Source organism: Harpegnathos saltator, unplaced genomic scaffold (assembly GCF_003227715.2).
Source record: "Harpegnathos saltator strain DR-91 unplaced genomic scaffold, Hsal_v8.6 scaffold188, whole genome shotgun sequence".
NCBI lineage: Eukaryota > Metazoa > Arthropoda > Insecta > Hymenoptera > Formicidae > Harpegnathos > Harpegnathos saltator.
The window spans coordinates 793484-810999 of record NW_020229970.1 but is presented as its reverse complement, the minus strand read 5'-3'; the positions used below and the strand labels follow the sequence as shown (position 1 = coordinate 810999).

Genomic DNA, 17516 nt, shown 5'->3' with positions numbered 1-17516 from the left:
TTAACCAAATTTATTGGTTATATTTACAGAGTCTATGTAACTTTTATTGATAAAAGAGGCAAGAAACATACAGTACAAGGAAAAGTAGGAGACAATGTATTATATTTGGGTCATAAATATGGGATTGAAATCGAAGGAGCATGTGAAGCCTCCCTAGCATGTACGACCTGTCACGTATACGTACACCATGACTATGTGAACAAGCTTCCAGTCTCCGAGGAAAAAGAAGAAGATCTTTTAGATCTGGCACCATTTTTAAAGGAAAATTCTAGATTAGGTATGACGATGTTTATTATTATTTTTCACAATAAATTTCAGTTGACACTATATTATATTGTGTTTAATTATAATATATATATAATATATATATATATATATAGCCCGTATTCTGAATTTTCTTTTAGTGACTAATTAAATATCTGATGAGAGTCACAAGATAATAGTTCTCGATTAATATCTTTTAATATTAGATTATATGGGTTGCTGCGAAAGTTTTTAGAAACTAGTACTAGGTGGCGTAACTGAAATTTGAGAGTATGATTTTCATCAAATTCATCATTTTGTAGGTTAAACAGTATTGACAGATCAAAAAGAAGTCAACTAGTTTCATTTACGCATTGCTTTAAAGAAGATAGCATTATGAAAAAATGGAATTTTCTCGTGAACAATTTCGAATGATTTTGTACGATTTTCTGTGTGGGTTAACTTAACAACAATGCATCGACCGACTTCATCTGGCTATTGGGCAGAAAGCATCATCAAATGGCATTGTTTACAACTGGTTTGCAGAATTCAAACGTGGACGTAGAAATTTTACTTTAGAAATTTATAATTATGATGAATTTCGTGAAAGTCGTCATCAACCTCTGTTATTGCAACAAACATCAATGCCGTAAGAGAAATGATACAAATGGACCAGCATGTGACATACCGTGAGATTCAGGCATTCATAGGCATTGACATGAAACAAATACATGAGATCTTGTATGAACATTTGGCTGTGAAAAACTTTGTGCTCATTAGATTCCACACAATTTGACCGAAACTCAAGAAAAGGCTCGTGTCAAATGGAGCAAAGGAATGTTTAAGAAATTCAACCAAGGTGCTTCAAATTTCGTTTACAACATCGTTTACAACATCGTAACTGGTGATGAAACTTGGATTTATTCCTACGAGTCCGAAACTAATCAGTTGTTTAGGCATTCCAAGATAAGCCTAAACCAACAAAAGTTGTTTGTTCTCGCAGCGCTTCAAAAAAAATGATTGCTGCATTTTTCTCAATTACTGGTCATGTAGCTACATGTAGCTATTTGCTTTAGAGGATCGAAGGACTGTTAATGTTGATTGATATACAACAATTTGTTTGCGAGAAGTCATCGATGAATTGCATAAAACAAACCGTCGCATCATCCTTCATCATGACAATGCGAGCTCTCACACAGTCGGTCAAACAATTAAATATTGGAAGACGAAAAACGTGGAATTGACGTCTCATTGTTCGTATAGTCTTGATTTATCACCTTGTGATCTCTTTTTATTCCCATTTGTCAGAAATAAAATAAAGTGGAGAGCGGTTTTCAATACCTGAAGAAGCAGTTGACACGTTTACACAGCGTGTTTCTGAAATACCCACTTTTGAGTAGAAAAAATGTTTTCAGAATTGGTTCGACCGCATGCAAAAGTGCATAGATCTTAAAGGCTACTTTGAAAAATAATAAAGCCATTTATTAGGAGTACAAATAAGTTTCCGCCGTTTTCTATAAAAAATTAGGAATTTATTGTGAAAGAACGGTACATTACGTTTTATTCAAAGTATTGTCCATCAGTAGCCACTACTTTTTCCCATCTTTCTGGCAGCATTCGGATACCACGTCGGAAGAACTCTTCATCTTTTGAGGCTATCCACAAATCGACCCAATTTTTAGTATCTTCAGATGTTGTAAAGCGCTGCTTAGACAGGCCATGTGCCATCGACCGGAACAATCAGAAGGGGCTATGTCTGGTGAATACGGCGGGTGGGGTAGGACTTTCCAATTAAATGTTTCCAAATAGGTTTTGACCGGTTTTGCAACATGTGGCCGAGCGTTGTCATGTAGGAGAATAATTTTGTCCTGTCTGGAGTAGTAATGGGCGCGTTTTTCCTTGAGTGTTCGGCTCAATCTCATTAATTGTGTTCGGTAGAGAGCTCCAGTAATGGTTTCGTTCGGTTTGAGCAACTTATAATACACGACACCAAGCTGATCCCACCAAATACACAGCATGAGTTTTTTCCATGAATATTCGATTTGGCTGTCGATGTTGAAGCATGGCCAGGTGATCCCCATGATTTTCTCTTCTTTGGGTTATCGTAGTGGATCCATTTTTTATCACCAGTGATTATACGATGCAAAAAACCCTTTCTTTTATGCCTGGCAAGCAGCATTTCACATGTGCAAAATCGGCGTTCAACATCTCTCGGCTTCAGTTCATATGGAACCCAATTTCTTTGTTTTTGAATCATTCCCAACGATTTTAAACGATGTGAAATTGCTTGTTGAGTCACTTCTAATGTAAGTGCAAGTTCTTCTTGCGTTTGGCACGAATCTTCCTCCAATAATGCTTCCGATTCCGTGTCTTCGTGCACTTTCGGCCTTCCACTACGTTCTTTGTCTTCCATGTCAAACTCACCGTTTTTAAACTTTTGAAACCACTCACGACAACTTCTTTCACTTAAAGCAGTCTCACCATATGCTTCTACAAGCAATCGATGCGCCTCAGCTACAGATTTCTTCAAATTAAGGAAGTAAATCAAAAGTTCCCGCAAATGACGCTTATTCGGCACAAAACTTGACATTTTCGCACGAAAAAAATTATGTGATGCTGATACGGAGTCACTAATACTTCAAGGTTATGTTATTACCAGATGTCCAAACTTACGATATTACGTTTTACATCTGACAATTTCAACATAACCTTCTGGTGGGGCCATCTTTTGTTAAACGGCGGAAACTTGTTTGTACTCCTAATATATCCACTAATTTATGTTTTTTCATACTTTTTCTAAAAACTTTCGCAGCAACCTATACTCCGTTCACGGAGAGGACAACCAGGCATTTCGTCCGGTTCGGTCAGATCCCGCCTGATGGAACGCCTATTGTGCCCCCTCCACGCTACCAAGTCAGGTCAGACTCGACTACAGCCGGAAAGGGAGTCTGCGTATAAACCCTAATACGAACTAACGAATTTCGAACATTTGAAGAGTAGTCGTTACATACTGCGGTATGATAGCGCGATGTTCAAATTATTTCAACTATTCTATTTACAGAAAGTTGATTATGTGCCGGGACCCAATGATAATTACGTATACAGCACTGAGTAGCGCGCACGAGTCTTCGCACTCTGCCCAAAGCTGCGCGGAGCGTGGTCGTTTTCTCTGTGAACGGATTATATGTAAAGGGTTTTTCAATAAGGGCGGGTCGATGTTGCAATGGAATAAAACAAGCTGTGTGAGGTATTAACGAAATTCTTTTTTATTTGAAAGGCCCATGTATGCCATTATGTGTGGAATATAACATCGTTCAAATGCCCGCCGCGGCTTCTCACGGTGGCACGAAGCCGAGTGGTCCAATTTTCAATGATTCTGCCACATAGATCCGGCTGAATTTGAGCGATGGCCTGGGTTATGTTGACTTTAAGGGCATCGGTCGATTGCGGCTTATTGGCATAGACCTGCGACTTCAGAAAACCCCACAAGAAAAAGTCTAGCGGGGTCAAATTGCACGATCTTGGTGGCCAATTCACGTCACCTCTGCGAGAGATAACCATACCTTCAAATCGTTCATGCAGAATGTCCATCGTGGCGTCCGCTGTGTGGCACGTAGCGCCGTCCTGCTGGAACATGTCGTCCACGTCCATATCGTTCAATTTGGGCCAAAAGAAATTGGTTATCATCGTTCTGTAGCGCTCGCCATTGATGGTGATGGCCTCACCAACGTCGTTTTCGAAAAAGTACGGACCAATGACGCCGCCGGCCCAAAATCCGCACCAAACAGTAACTTTTTGTGGATGCATTGCTACCTGTTGAACCTCGTGTGGGTTGGGGTCGTGCCATATACGGCAATTATGTTTGTTAACATAGCCATTCATCCAAAAACGCGCCTCGTCGCTAAAGATGATTTTTCGGCAAAAATTGGGGTCCTCTTCCAAATGCTCCGAAGCCCAGTCAGCGAACAAACGGCGTTGTCTATGGTCATTAACTTTGAGCTCCTGGGCCAGTTGGATCTTGTACGGGTGCAGGCCCAAGTCCCGACGCAAAATTCGCTAACAAGGAGATGACGCAAACTGTTTCATCGATTTCAACACGAGTCATAGCACACTCGATAGCTATGATGCCGTGTATATGCGCCCTAACATAATATGCGTGAATGCGTCTTTGTTTACGAATAATTTGCAGTTAAAGTTTGGCTCGCGGAGCCGTGCCATACATAAGGCGCAAGTTACGACACTCTTTCACGAAGCGGCGTGGCTGAGCAGACAGAGGCTCCCGCGCCGCGAACACTTTTGCGCCGACGACGGCGTTCGAGTCCCGCCGACGACTGGTTCGTTTTTTTTTTCGTATGTAAAGACATGTAATAAATATTTTTATATTGTTCTTATGTATAATTCCTTTTTTTGTTTCTACGCTATTAATCAAGGCTAATTAGGAGAGTCAGGTCTTTCAAATATGAACACAACTTTTTTATTAATTACAATAAAATGTTTTTGTCCGTATCAAAACACATACACACACACACACATAAGACAAATATAAGGCACACAAATGAAAGTTACATATTATAAAATGTGGTCATGCTGTCGCAACTCTGCGGATGGAGTGCCGTATAAAAGCATGTAAAACATAATAGTTTTTTGCACCAACTGCACGTAATGAACGCATAATTTTTTGCACAAATACACTTTTGACTATGTATAGTTGGTGGAAAACATATTTGATTGACGTTGTAAAATATCTTGCGACTGTCAACAAGACTGGACGGAAATTGTATCAGGACATCTGCAAATATGAATTCAATATAATTGATATTGTATACAAGGCCAATAACAATACGTACAAATATATCTTTCCATTGCTCACACATTCAATATGTTTACCTCGAAGATATTCTATTGCGTCCGTCAACTTTTCTTTCGTAATATCACATTTTGCTAGATTTTGCACATAGCTGATCGTTGCTTCATCTACAAACGTGGTTTCCATTTTTAACACGAGTTTTTCACTGTTCACGTTATGAAGACTGCCCAGAGAATCAAGCGAGCACGTCACAAAACATGAGAATCCCTCTGCGAGAAGGGGAAAGGGAAGAGGGTTCCTTTCCTCTTGTAACGGTTCTAACGGCTCTCGGGTTTCTCTCACATAAAATAATCACTGTCTGGCCATTTCTTTCCCATACCATACGAAATATTTATGCGAAATAGATTTACACGAAAAAAACATTTTATTGTAGTTAATAAAAAAGTTGTGTTCATATTTGAAAGACCTGACTCTCCTAATTAGCCTTGATTAATAGTGTAGGAACAAAAAAAGGAATTATACATAAGAACAATATAAAAATATTTATTACATGTCTTTACATACGAAAAAAAAAACGAACCAGTCGTCGGCAGGACTCGAACGCCGTCGTCGGCGCAAAAGTGTTCGCGGCGCGGGAGCCTCTGTCTGCTCAGCCACGCCGCTTCGTGAAAGAGTGTCGTAACTTGCGCCCTATGTATGGCACGGCTCCGCGAGCCAAACTTTAACTGCAAATTACTCGTAAACAAAGACGCATTCACGCATATTATGTTAGGGCGTTTATGCACGGCATCATAGCTATCCAGTGTGCTATGATTCGTGTTGAAATCGATGAAACAGGTTGCGTCATTTCCTTGTAAGTTGAAGTCTGCGAAAGGCCGAGTTCTTGTGCACGGCGAGGAATTGACTGTCTCGGGTTCTCCTGCATACTTTCACTTACAGCGGCGATGTTCTCGGCCGATCTGGCGTTCCTTTGACGTTGGCTGATCGTTTACCGAACCGGTCGTCTCGAATTTGGCCACCAAACATTGAAGAGTCGACTTTGAAGGGCCACCGCGTTACCGTAAAATGGGCGCAACGCGCGCACTAACGAACACTCATTTTGAGAATAAAGTTTTATCATTTGGACGTACTGCTCAATCGTGTAACTTGTTATAGTGATTTGGCATCAGTGATTGAATAATAAACAACAGGATAGACAGACGCCACCAAAACAACATGGCCGCCACAGGCTGCCAACATCGACCCGCACCAATTGAAAAATCCTGTATTTAGAAAGTTCGTTTCAAATTTCATGCGCTTCGTGTTGCTATACTACAGTGCTATAATACAGTGAGAGCAAGGGTGCTTCAGACGATTTTATGTTTGTTAACGAATCTTCCCGAATCTGTCAACCCGCTAAGAGAACCTCGCTGTCCTATCTAAATATAATTATTTCGGCAGAAATCAGGTAGAAGCATGGAAAACTAAAAGATTCAGTTCCGCCATGTGATTCTTTATTATTTTAAGCATGACTTCACGGGTTCGCAGACCATGAATGAAATGTTCTTTGTGTATGGAGATGTCTGCGTCATCCACCAGATAGTTCGAAAGTAGTATCAAAGGTTCGAAGCTGATGATTTCTTGAAGACTTGGCGTGTGAATATTTGCGAGTGACCGTTAGAGAATTTCGCCGACACTCTGCACAAGTCCATCTCTACATGCATAACTATTTAAAGAAGCTGAGATTTTCAACTCACTGTTGCTGAACGAATTAGCTACCATTGCACGGAAGTACCTGGACTGACCAATAGACGTTGTCTATCGTCATGGTAGACATTGTTTTCAAAGCGTTTTAAATACTAGGTGCGCAACTAAGTTTCCGGGTTTCACACATGGATGGCGCTAACGACACATGTAGTCGACATACATGTCTGAAGTTGTGTTTTTTTATAACTTGGACATCTGTTAACAATAACCAGTCGTAATACCAACACATATCGCAACGCAAAAATATTTTTTCTAACAATGAAGATGTCGAGTTTTGTGCCAAATAAACAGCATTTGCGGGAAGCTTTGCTTTTCTGCTTTAACTTGAAAAAAAGTGCAGTTGAAGCACGTCGTTTGCTTGAGGAGGCCTACGGTAAACATGCATCATCGAAAACTACCTGTGAAGATTGGTTTAAACGCTTCAGAAGTGGCGATTTCGACACTGAGGACAAGGAGCGCTCCGGAAGACCAAAAACAATTGAGGACGCCGATCTGCAAGCGTTATTGGATGAAGATGATACGCAAACACAAGATCAACTTGCGGAGGCATTAAACATGACTCGCCAAGGTATTTCCAAACATTTACATGCTATGGGAAAAATTCAAAAGGAAGGAAAATGGGTATCGCATGAATTGACTGACAGACAGATGGAAAATCGAAGAGCCACTTCCGAAATTTTGCTTTTGCGGCATGAAAGAAAGAGTTTCCTGCATCGAATTGTTACTGGCGATGAAAAGTGGATATATTTCGAGAATTCCAAACGCAAAAAATCGTGGCTTTCACCTGGCGAAACATCAACATCGACGGCACGGCCAAATCGCTTCGGAAAAAAGACAATGCTCTGCGTTTGGTGGGACCAGAAAGGAATCGTGTACTATGAGCTGCTGAAACCGGGCGAAACTGTCAATGGGTATCGCTACCGACAACAACTGATCAATTTGAACCATGCATTGCTCGAAAAACAGCCAGAATGGGACACGAGACACGAACGAGTGATATTGCAGTATGACAACACTCCGTGCCATCGCACTTCCATCGTCCAGGACACCATCAAAACGCTGAAATGGGATCTGCTACTGCACCCGCCGTATTCGCCAGACTTAGCCCCTTCTGATTATCACTTGTTCCGGTCGATGGCGCATGGCTTGGCTGGGCAACACTTGGCCAATTTCGAAGAAGTGTAAAATTGGTTGGATGAATGGTTTCGGTCCAAAAACGCGTTGTTTTATCGTCGCGGTATTCATGTATTGCCAGAGAGATGGCAAAAATGTGTAGCTAGCGAGGGACGATACTTTGAATAAACCATTTTTTGTATTTCTCTTAAAATTTTCCATTTTTCATTGATAAAAAAAAACCCGGTAACTTAGTTGCGCAGCTAGTATATATAAGTGTAAAATATTGTTTGCAAGTTTGCAAGAATTCCGACAATGTTTCGGTATGCTTGTCTTTTAGCATGTATTGTATATGTTCCTCGCTCGAAGAGGCTTTGTAAATTAATTGGTATGCTGAAGTCTACTAATTGTCCTGTACTCAAGCGAGGAATATCTAATAAATGTTGTAGAGACGAGTGCATCAAATTCATACGGATGTTTAGAACAATATCTGCAAATAATATTTTACACTTATGTATATTTAAAACGTTTTGAAAACAATTATAACTTACGTCAAATAATAAGATATGATATAATAATATGATGAAAGATAACGTAATAATATAATATTAAGAGTACAAATAAGTTTTAGTTTTTTTTTTTCGAAATTTCTCGATTTATTTTGTAATATATAAAATATAATTTCATCATCGAAATATTTGCTATCGTTCTTTATGACCTTCTGTTCTCATTAATTTCTTCAGTAATTTTCGTATTTCATCGCGCAAAAAAGATAGTAGTTTGGAAGCGACGAATTCGTTTAACCATTTCCGTATCTCGGTTTCATCTCGGAAGCGCTATCTAACTTCCACTTATCGACTGGAATAAATAATAATCTGAAAGGGTTAAATCTGGTGAATATGCTCCGTAGGTTTACCAGCCCAAGTTTAAGATGGTTTTCTAAGTGGGGGAAGTAACATGGTCTAACATTGTCTTGCAGCAATTTAACTTTTTGCATCCTTCGTCTAGTAAATGATTTTTTTGTTCGACTTTCTAGTAAAATGATTTAACTAATTCACTGGTAATGATTCATATATGAACGAGAAAAGAAGTGCTAACTAGTAATAACACATTTATGAGCACCATAAATAGCTTTGCTAATTTTCAAAGGATTTGTGTCAAACTTGATACATCTATATTTTTTGGGTCACTGATTATGAATCCGGAATCGAATTTGAGAAATTCATAATAGCAGATCGAATGGCGGCGTTTAAATTTTCAATTTTGTCACTTTAAATAATATTTGTTAAGATTGATATCCCCGTTTGATTTTATATGAAAATTTTTATAGGTTTTTCGGATCGTTGATGACAAACCTGGAATCGAAATTTTAAAATTCAAAATAGCAGATTCAGTATGGTGACTTCAAATGATTAATTTTGTCATTTTATTATAGAGAAGATCATATTCAGTATGTTCATATTTTTTGGGTTACTAATGAATCCTGTCAAAATTGCAAAAGCTTAAATGACGAATCCATTATGGCAGTTTCTAGTAATTAATGGTATTCCATTATGGATACTCTTACTTCCATTATTAGCGGGTGAAATATGTTGAGGGAAACTACTTCTTTGCCGAAAGGCTATAGTGGTAACCTTGAATTTATGACAATCGTTATCTGCGATAAATAAATAACCAAAAAATTTTACCGAGTTTGATATCCATAATAGAGTATCCATAATGGAATAATATCCATAATATCCATAATATCAAAGATAGCTACTTGAAGCTGCCGTATTTCATCCGCTATTTTGAATTTTGAAATTTCTATTCTGGATTTGTTGCCAGCGATCTAAAAAACTCTTTATAGATAAGCTTTTATGTAAAATACGAAGTTATTCGCTCTCACCAGTTTGAAATAAAACACTGATTTCCGGTCCACCGGTGAACTAGTTAATTATTTGTTGTAATGGTCTGAGGTAACCGTTTATTCCGGTTGAAGCAACTCGTAGATCACTTTTTTCACATTTCATCAGATACCAGATATAGAGGAAAACTTGCGTGTGTGAAGTTGGCATCTCATTTGGTGGAAACTCACAATCTATTGAGAGTTCTGGCTTCTTTTTTAATAGTTCTATAGTTCCTGATATGTTAAACAAATAGTTTCGCTAATTAAAGCAAAACAACCACTTCGGACAAACAGAGACGCCACCTTCACGCTGCGTCTCATTTTGTCCTACGTGATTCCCACGCCCATACATTGTGAGATTTTGTCAAATTTACAGTTCTACAAGAGTTCTATAAAGAATTCTGCTCCATAAAAGCAAAAAAGAATGATTATAATTAAGAAAAGATTAATGATAATGATAATATAGTAATAAGCGTATCGACTTGAGATGCCATCAAAATCTTAGTTCTGACCTTTCCAAGAGTTTTCAAATAGTTTTGAGCATAAAAAAGAGTTTTCTAAAGAGTTCCGGGCACTAGCATGATTGTACAATTGTTAAATAAATTAATACTGCCCGAGCGCAGCGTACTTTGAAAGAATAGAATGAGTCATTCTATTCTCTCAAAGTACGCCGCGCTCGGGCAGTATTAATTTATTTAACAATTGTACAATCATGCTAGTGCCCGCAACTCTTTAGAAAATACTTCAGTATATTAAGAACTATACGAGACATATTTTAGATGTACGAGCACTACGAGATTTCCGCTCGTGTCTCATACTATTCTTTCAAAGTATGCCGCGCTCGGGCAGTATTAATTTATTTAACAATCGTACAATCATGCTACTGCCCAGAAGTCTTCAGAAAATGCTTTAGTATGTTCAAAACTATACGAGACATATTTTAAATGAACAAAGACTATGAGATTTCAGCTAGCATCTCATGCCGGTGTGAAGTTGGCACCTCATTTTTTAGCACCGCAAGTTTTAACGATAGTTCTATTTGCACCCACAATAGTTCTACAGTTCCTGATAGGTTATATCAATAGTACCGCCGAATTAGTTAACAAAATGGCAGGTTGAAAATATGAGGTGCTAACTTCCCGTAGCACCGCAATTTCCAAAAAATGCCATTTCCAGCACAAAATCTTATAGTTCTAGAATAGTTCTATAGTTCCTGATATGTTTTAGCAAAAGTTCTGGCTTCTAACCAATTTTAAATAATTTTTTATACTTAGCGCTAACACCGCACCACAAGAGTAAAGTATCAGTTAGCTGGCAGTTCCAGTCGACTTCTTGGTTTCTTTTAGTAGTTCTACAATAGTTCCAACGCTTTAGGTGGGTTTCGTCGTGATATGTTTTCCAACATCCGGATGAATAACTAGTGGCGGGTTTTAAAAGATTGTAATTGATCTGTGACTTCGGCTTGACGCCACTCACACCAACTGTCGGCTCCTTCAGGACAGTTTGCATACCTTAGTTTCGTATCCGTTGAGCAATAATGATCTAATGTTGCCATTATTACTTTTTTCATACTAACAACAGAATCCACATTTTTTCTTATAACTAAGCCGTAATAGTTTGTTAATCTTTTAATAAGTACGTCCGTCAGTCGTCCCTTTCCGCCTAGTTTTTCCTTTTTCTTTATGTTGCGAAGGCATGTACCCATTCTCTTCTACACGTGTCTCACGCATTCACTTTCTTTCACGGGATATTCATCACCATATGTATTGGTTTTCAAAATATTCAAAAAAGTTTTCGAATCGCTGTCTCCGATATAATCTGTATATATTTCGTTCCGAATTTTGCTTCAGACATTGAAAACATTTTAAGGATCGAATCCACTTCCATTTTTCCCGCCGAACCTTCATGATTTTTAACACCTTCATGTTTTTCATACCATTCCGTGTATTCGTCGGTGTCTTTCTTCTTGCTCCACACAGTACATGCTTGGCAGTATGAACTTTTTGTGTCAATATCGACTACTTTGCCACTATAATAACCGATAAGCGTTATTACGCCGTACAAGGAAGTGAAGCCACGTTTTTTTCAAGATCCGTCATCGGACACTTTTAAATGCGTTTCAGGTCTTCCTTTCTGAATATTTTCCTTCTTTTCTTCAACAGCTTTCTTGCTTACAATTTCAAACATTGATGACGCCGCCGAGTGAATGTGTTTCACTATTCCATCATAAGTTGATCAAGAGACACGGCAGTGTCTCGCGCCAAGTGCACGCGAGAGCGACGCGACGCGCACGGGCCGGGAGACCGGCCGGGTATTTTTACACGAAGCACTTAGTTGATCGGAGGTAAAATTATCGTACCACCCAAACGGCTAATCTGATCGAGTTCTAAGTGAGCTTAATGGATTCCTTGGGGTCGACTTATATAATAAAACTGTCTTTACTTTTGTCCTATGTGCACTGTAAGTCGAAATATTTTAGTTCAAAGTACGAAATCGTGAAAAACTATCACGTCCGAAATTCGTCGTCAAAATGTCCAGTTCCATCAGACCTGTATAGGTGGCGACTGTGAACACGCTTGTCGCTCAGCTGAGCCCGCGAACGTGTCGATCGATGCTTAACCTAACTTTTTTTGACAGTTGGATGTCGCTTATCTTATGCAAGTGTATTCTAAACAAATACATGTATTCATACGTTAATCGCAAAAACTATGAGTTATATTTATTATTATTATCCAAGGAATATTATTTTGTTATTGTTATGGTTGCATTTAAAGTAATTAAATATGTGTACTAAAAAAATAGACAGAAAATTACTTTTAATCTTCTAACGTAACAGCACTACACAGTGGTTACTCATTGTTTATTGATAAACTTGCTATCACCATTACTAATTCTACAAGAACTACTTGTTAATACTCTAGTAATTTAAAGAGTAAATGAGGTTTTATAGGAAGTAATGAGTTTGTACTGTTAGTGATAATGAGTAACCACTGTGTAGTGTTGTTATGTTATAGAAGGTTGAAAGTTATTTTTGTTTATAATTATTTAGTAAAGACATTAGTCACTTTAAATGCAACTGTAACAATAACTTAATTATATTTCTTGGTTAATAGTATAATATAATTAAAACTTTTATGTTTATAAATGTATGTAGAATACAAATATATGAGGTAAGTGATATCGACTTGTCATGAACAAGATCTTCAAAACTTGCTATTACCACTACTAATTCTGCAAGAACTACTTGTCACCACTCTAATAATTTGTGGAGTATCATAGAAAGTATTGAGTTGATATTAATGAGATTTTTATCAAGTTTTGAAATCCTGTTTTTGACAGGTTGATGTTGCTTACTTTGTGCACATGTATTCCATGTGCATTTACAAGATAATCACAAGTTTTAATTATATTATATTTCTTGGTTAATAGGATAATATAATTAAAACTTTCATGGTTATAAATGCATGTAGAATACAAATGTATGAGGTAAGCAATATTGACTTGTCAAGAACAAGATCTTCAAAACTTGCTATCATCACTACTAATTCTGCAAGAACTAGTTGTCACCATTCTGATAATTTGAAGAGTATTATAGGAATATTGAGTTGATATCGATGAGATTTTTATCAATTTGAAGATCCTGTTCTTGGCAGGTTGATGTTGCTTACTTTGTACACATGTATTCTATGTGCATTTATAAAGTAATCACAAGTTTTAATTATATTATACTATTAATAAAAAATTTTATAGTTTACTTATGAAACATGTAGAATACATGTGCAAGAGGTAAGCGACATTGAATTGTCAAGAAAAGGATCTTCAAAACTTGGGTTAAACATTACCAATTCAATATTAAACCCTACTCTACACACCATCGAAAGTATGATTATCATCTAAGCAAAATACAATTTTTTTCTTTCATGTTTCGTTATCTGTCAAAGCTTAATAATCATTGCATTTTCGATGGTGTTTAAAGTAAGATCTATATACAGAGTGCACGATTTATCTGAAGACATTGAAATATCTTGAGAACTATGCATTGGATAAAAAAAATGGTTAATGAAAGTTGTTAGTCTCGAAGGGGGACATCCAATGATACCAAACTCGACCTCTCACCCCACCCCCTGGGGGTGGGGGTTGGGGGCAACTTTGAAATCTTAAATGGAAACCCCTATTTTTTATTGCAGATACGGATTCTACGCCACAAAATACGTAAATTTTGTCTGAAACTTTTTTTTTATTCGTGATAGATGGCGCTGTAATCGCAAAAAATTATATTTTCCGCAATTCTCCAGAAATGATCATTGGATTGAGAAATAAAAAATACCTGTTCAATATTTTTAAAGAACATAATAAAAGTTATTCCCCCCCCCATCCTCTCGGGGTAGGGTGGGTGATAACGTTCAAATCTCAATTGGGGACCCACATTTTTCACTGCAGAATTGGATTGTACGTGAAATTTTTATTGAAACAATTTTTTCATTCGTGATAGATAGCGTTGAATTTTTCCGAGAAACTACTTTTAGCGTTACACAGGAACAACGACGAGGACGTAGTAGTTTTATGTTCCCTTCGGGTGCTTTTTTAATGTGAGTCCCCTTGCCTCTCACAGATTGGGGTGCTTTTTTAATGTGAGTCCCCTTGCCTCTCACTGTTCAATTAATTAGAGTAAGTGTTCGAAATTTTTATCTTCAACTTCAATACACTTATTGATCCTTTTTTCAAATGACTGTACACAGGATAGAAGCATATCTGCGGGAGTTTCAGCGCAAGCGTTTCTTATGCGTTCTACCATGTTTTCACGAGTTGTTGGCACTTGTTGATTTAAAAATATTGAACAGGTATTTTTTATTTCTCAATCCAATGATCATTTCTGGAGAATTGCGGAAAATATAATTTTTTGCGATTACAGCGCCATCTATCACGAATAAAAAAAAAGTTTCGGACAAAATTTACGTATTTTGTGGCCTAGAATCCGTATCTGCAATAAAAAATGGGGGTTTCCATTTAAGATTTCAAAGTTGTCCCCAACCCCCACCCCTAAGGGGTGGGATGGGAGGTCGAGTTTGGTATCATTGGATGTCCCCCTTCGAGACTAACAACTTTCATTAACCACTTTTTTTTTATCCAATGCATAGTTCTCGAGATATTTCAATGTCTTCAGATAAATCGTGCACCCTGTATAGAACAGGAATGCAACAGAAAACGGAACATGAAAGAAATAAATTATATTTTTTTAAGTGGTAATAAATCTCTATTCAAAATAGAGAAATAGAGTCTCTCTCTCTCTCTCTCTTTCGAATAGAGATTGTCGCGCATGCGCGTGCAGCCTGTCCAACATCGAAACATTGCTTTCAATGATTAATTGACAACCTCATGTAGATATTTTGACTTGTAATGTTAGAAATTGAACATTTGAATTCACTTGTTTATACTTTCCTGTTGTATATGTAAGTCCTATTCTAAACACCATCTAAAGTATGATGATTATTGAGTCTTGAAATGAAATAGAAAATGGATAAAAGAAAAAAATTATATTTTGCTTAAGTGGTAATCGTACTTTCGATAGTGTTCAGAGTAGGACTTACAAAAAGAAAGTGTAAACAAGTAAATTCAAATTTCAATTTCACACGTCAGAACATTTACAGGAAGTTGTTAATTAATGGGACAAATAATTCAAAATATTCAAATGGTTTATGATTTATTCTCTGTACAAATTAATCAAACAAAATAAATTTCTGGACAAAAAGATATTTAATATTATATAAAGTAACCGCCAAATATAAACTTAAATCGGGAAGATCCGCCGATACCAAACAACCTTAAAAATTTAGAAATGGACGCAACTAAAAGGGAGAATATTAAACTACAAAACAAAATTGAGATACTATTAAAGCAATAGCAATGGAGAGCAATATCAATTCTACCATCACCATCAATTTCGTCACTGGCACAAAATACACAATGAATTAAATTAATAAAAGAAGTTAAATCGACAAAAGAATATTAAACTACAAAACAAAATTGTGATACTATTAAAGCAACAGCAATGGAGAGCAACATTAATTCTACCATCACCATCAATTTCGTCACCGGGACAAAATACACAATGAATTAAATTAATAAAAGAAGTTAAATTGACAAAAGAAGTTGAATTAAATTAACAAAAAAAGTTGAATATTGAACCACCACGGCCTCTTCCGCGGATATACGGGTCACCGCAATAACCTTCTCTTTTCGATCTTCCCGCTTTCTGCCATCTTGGAGGTCCTGTAACAAATTATATTATATACACATATTTATATTATATTGTATATAATATATTTATATATTATATATAATATAAATTATATATAATATAATATATAATATAAATATATATATATTTATATATAATATATATATATATTATATTTATATAATATATATTTATATTTTTGAATTAAAAGTTATAGTATATAGTACTTGATGTTTCTGGTAGTATCTCTTCTTCTTGTGCCGGTTCTTTTTGTGCTCTATTTTGTGCCAGTGGCGAATTTGATGCCGATAATGGAGTTGGCATTGCTTTCCCTTGCTGTTGCTTTAATAGAAATTGCAGCGTTTCAATTTCTTTTCGTAGTTTAATGTTCTCCTTTTTTGTTGCATCCATTTTTAAATTTCCAAAATTGGTTGGTACCGGCGAATCTTCTTGATTTAAATTTACGTCCATCTGAAATTATATATGTAATTTACTTATTGCATATGTTGTAATAAATATGTGGCTTATCTATGCACATATGTCGCTAATTCACACGTATTCTATATATTCTTAAGTTTAACACAGGACTCTTTAACACTGTTAACAAGACTGTTAACAAGACAAGGACTGTTTAACAAAGGACTCAGTTATATTTATTACTATTACCCAAGAAATATAATTCTGTTATTGTTTCAATTGCATTTAAAGTGATTAATATTTGTACTAAATGAATATAGAAAAACAGAAAACTTTTATCTTTCTAGCGTAATAGTACTATACTACACAGTGTGTATTCATTTGTTGAAAAACTTGCTACGTAGTGATGTTATGTTATTTTTTAGTATAGATTCAATAAACAATGAGTACACACAGCATAGTATTGTTATGTTAGAAGGATAAAAGTTTTCTTTTTTTCTATTCATTTAGCACAAATATCAGGTGTAGTAAAAAGAAATCCATTATTTTTCCAATAGATGGCTTTAGTTATCTGTATCTCGCGTTGTATAAGTCCGATCGGGTTCCACTAGATGGCGTTAGAAAGATGAGATTTCGTACTAAAAAAACTTTTCTGACAGTTTTGTGATTAGTTGACTCAGTTCTGTTTGAGCGCGCGTCAAAGATGGACACTAGCAAAGAGAAAATACGCTATATTTTAGTTTTTCTTCGATAAAGGCGAAAACGCAAGCCAGGCGGCTGAAAATGTGAATAGTATTTATGGTCCTGATATTGTAACAGCCAATCACGCGCAATTTTGGTTTCGTCGATTCCGTTCCGGTAATTTCGATGTCAAAGATGCACCACGCACTGGAAGGCCAATTGTCGAAAATATCGGTAAAATCATGGACATTGTCGAGTCCGACCGTCATGTAAGCACTGTTTCGATTGCCCAAGAGCTAAAGATTGCACAAAAAACCGTTTGGAACCATTTGAATAAGGCTGGATACAAAAAGAAGCTCGATGTATGGGTGCCACACGAGTTA

The 17516-nt window shown here is 36.8% G+C and overlaps 3 protein-coding genes across 3 annotated transcripts in view; 1 reads left to right on the top strand and 2 right to left on the bottom strand.

Annotated features, from left to right (window-relative positions):
• The window catches only part of Fdx1 (Adrenodoxin-like protein 1, mitochondrial Ferredoxin 1), a 58871-nt gene that overhangs the window by 37808 nt on the left and 3547 nt on the right, over positions 1–17516 (top strand). The window contains exon 3 of the mRNA XM_025297756.1: positions 30–277. Coding sequence (XP_025153541.1) covers positions 30–277 — 248 coding nt within the window. The remainder of the gene's footprint in view (positions 1–29; positions 278–17516) is intronic.
• On the bottom strand, positions 4800–5465 carry LOC112588293 (uncharacterized). The gene is made up of 2 exons (XM_025297758.1): positions 5131–5465; positions 4800–5032 (listed from the first exon to the last, which is right to left on the bottom strand). Exons 1-2 carry the CDS (start codon positions 5234–5236, stop codon positions 4806–4808), a joined length of 333 nt encoding a protein of 110 aa, XP_025153543.1. The 5' UTR covers positions 5237–5465; the 3' UTR covers positions 4800–4805.
• Positions 15639–16696, bottom strand: LOC112588292 (uncharacterized). Its single transcript, XM_025297757.1, has 2 exons — positions 16263–16696; positions 15639–16067 (listed from the first exon to the last, which is right to left on the bottom strand). Exons 1-2 carry the CDS (start codon positions 16504–16506, stop codon positions 15958–15960), a joined length of 354 nt encoding a protein of 117 aa, XP_025153542.1. The 5' UTR covers positions 16507–16696; the 3' UTR covers positions 15639–15957.

Bases quoted from the DNA above. Each gene is read 5' to 3' on its own strand.
- LOC112588293 (XM_025297758.1), bottom strand. From the start codon at position 5,236: ATGGAAACCACGTTTGTAGATGAAGCAACGATCAGCTATGTGCAAAAT. The intron at 5,033-5,130 runs GTAAACATATTG...TCATATTTGCAG, and splicing joins CGCAATAGAATATCTTCGAG to ATGTCCTGATACAATTTCCG.
- LOC112588292 (XM_025297757.1), bottom strand. From the start codon at position 16,506: ATGGACGTAAATTTAAATCAAGAAGATTCGCCGGTACCAACCAATTTT. The intron at 16,068-16,262 runs GTACTATATACT...AATTTGTTACAG, and splicing joins GATACTACCAGAAACATCAA to GACCTCCAAGATGGCAGAAA.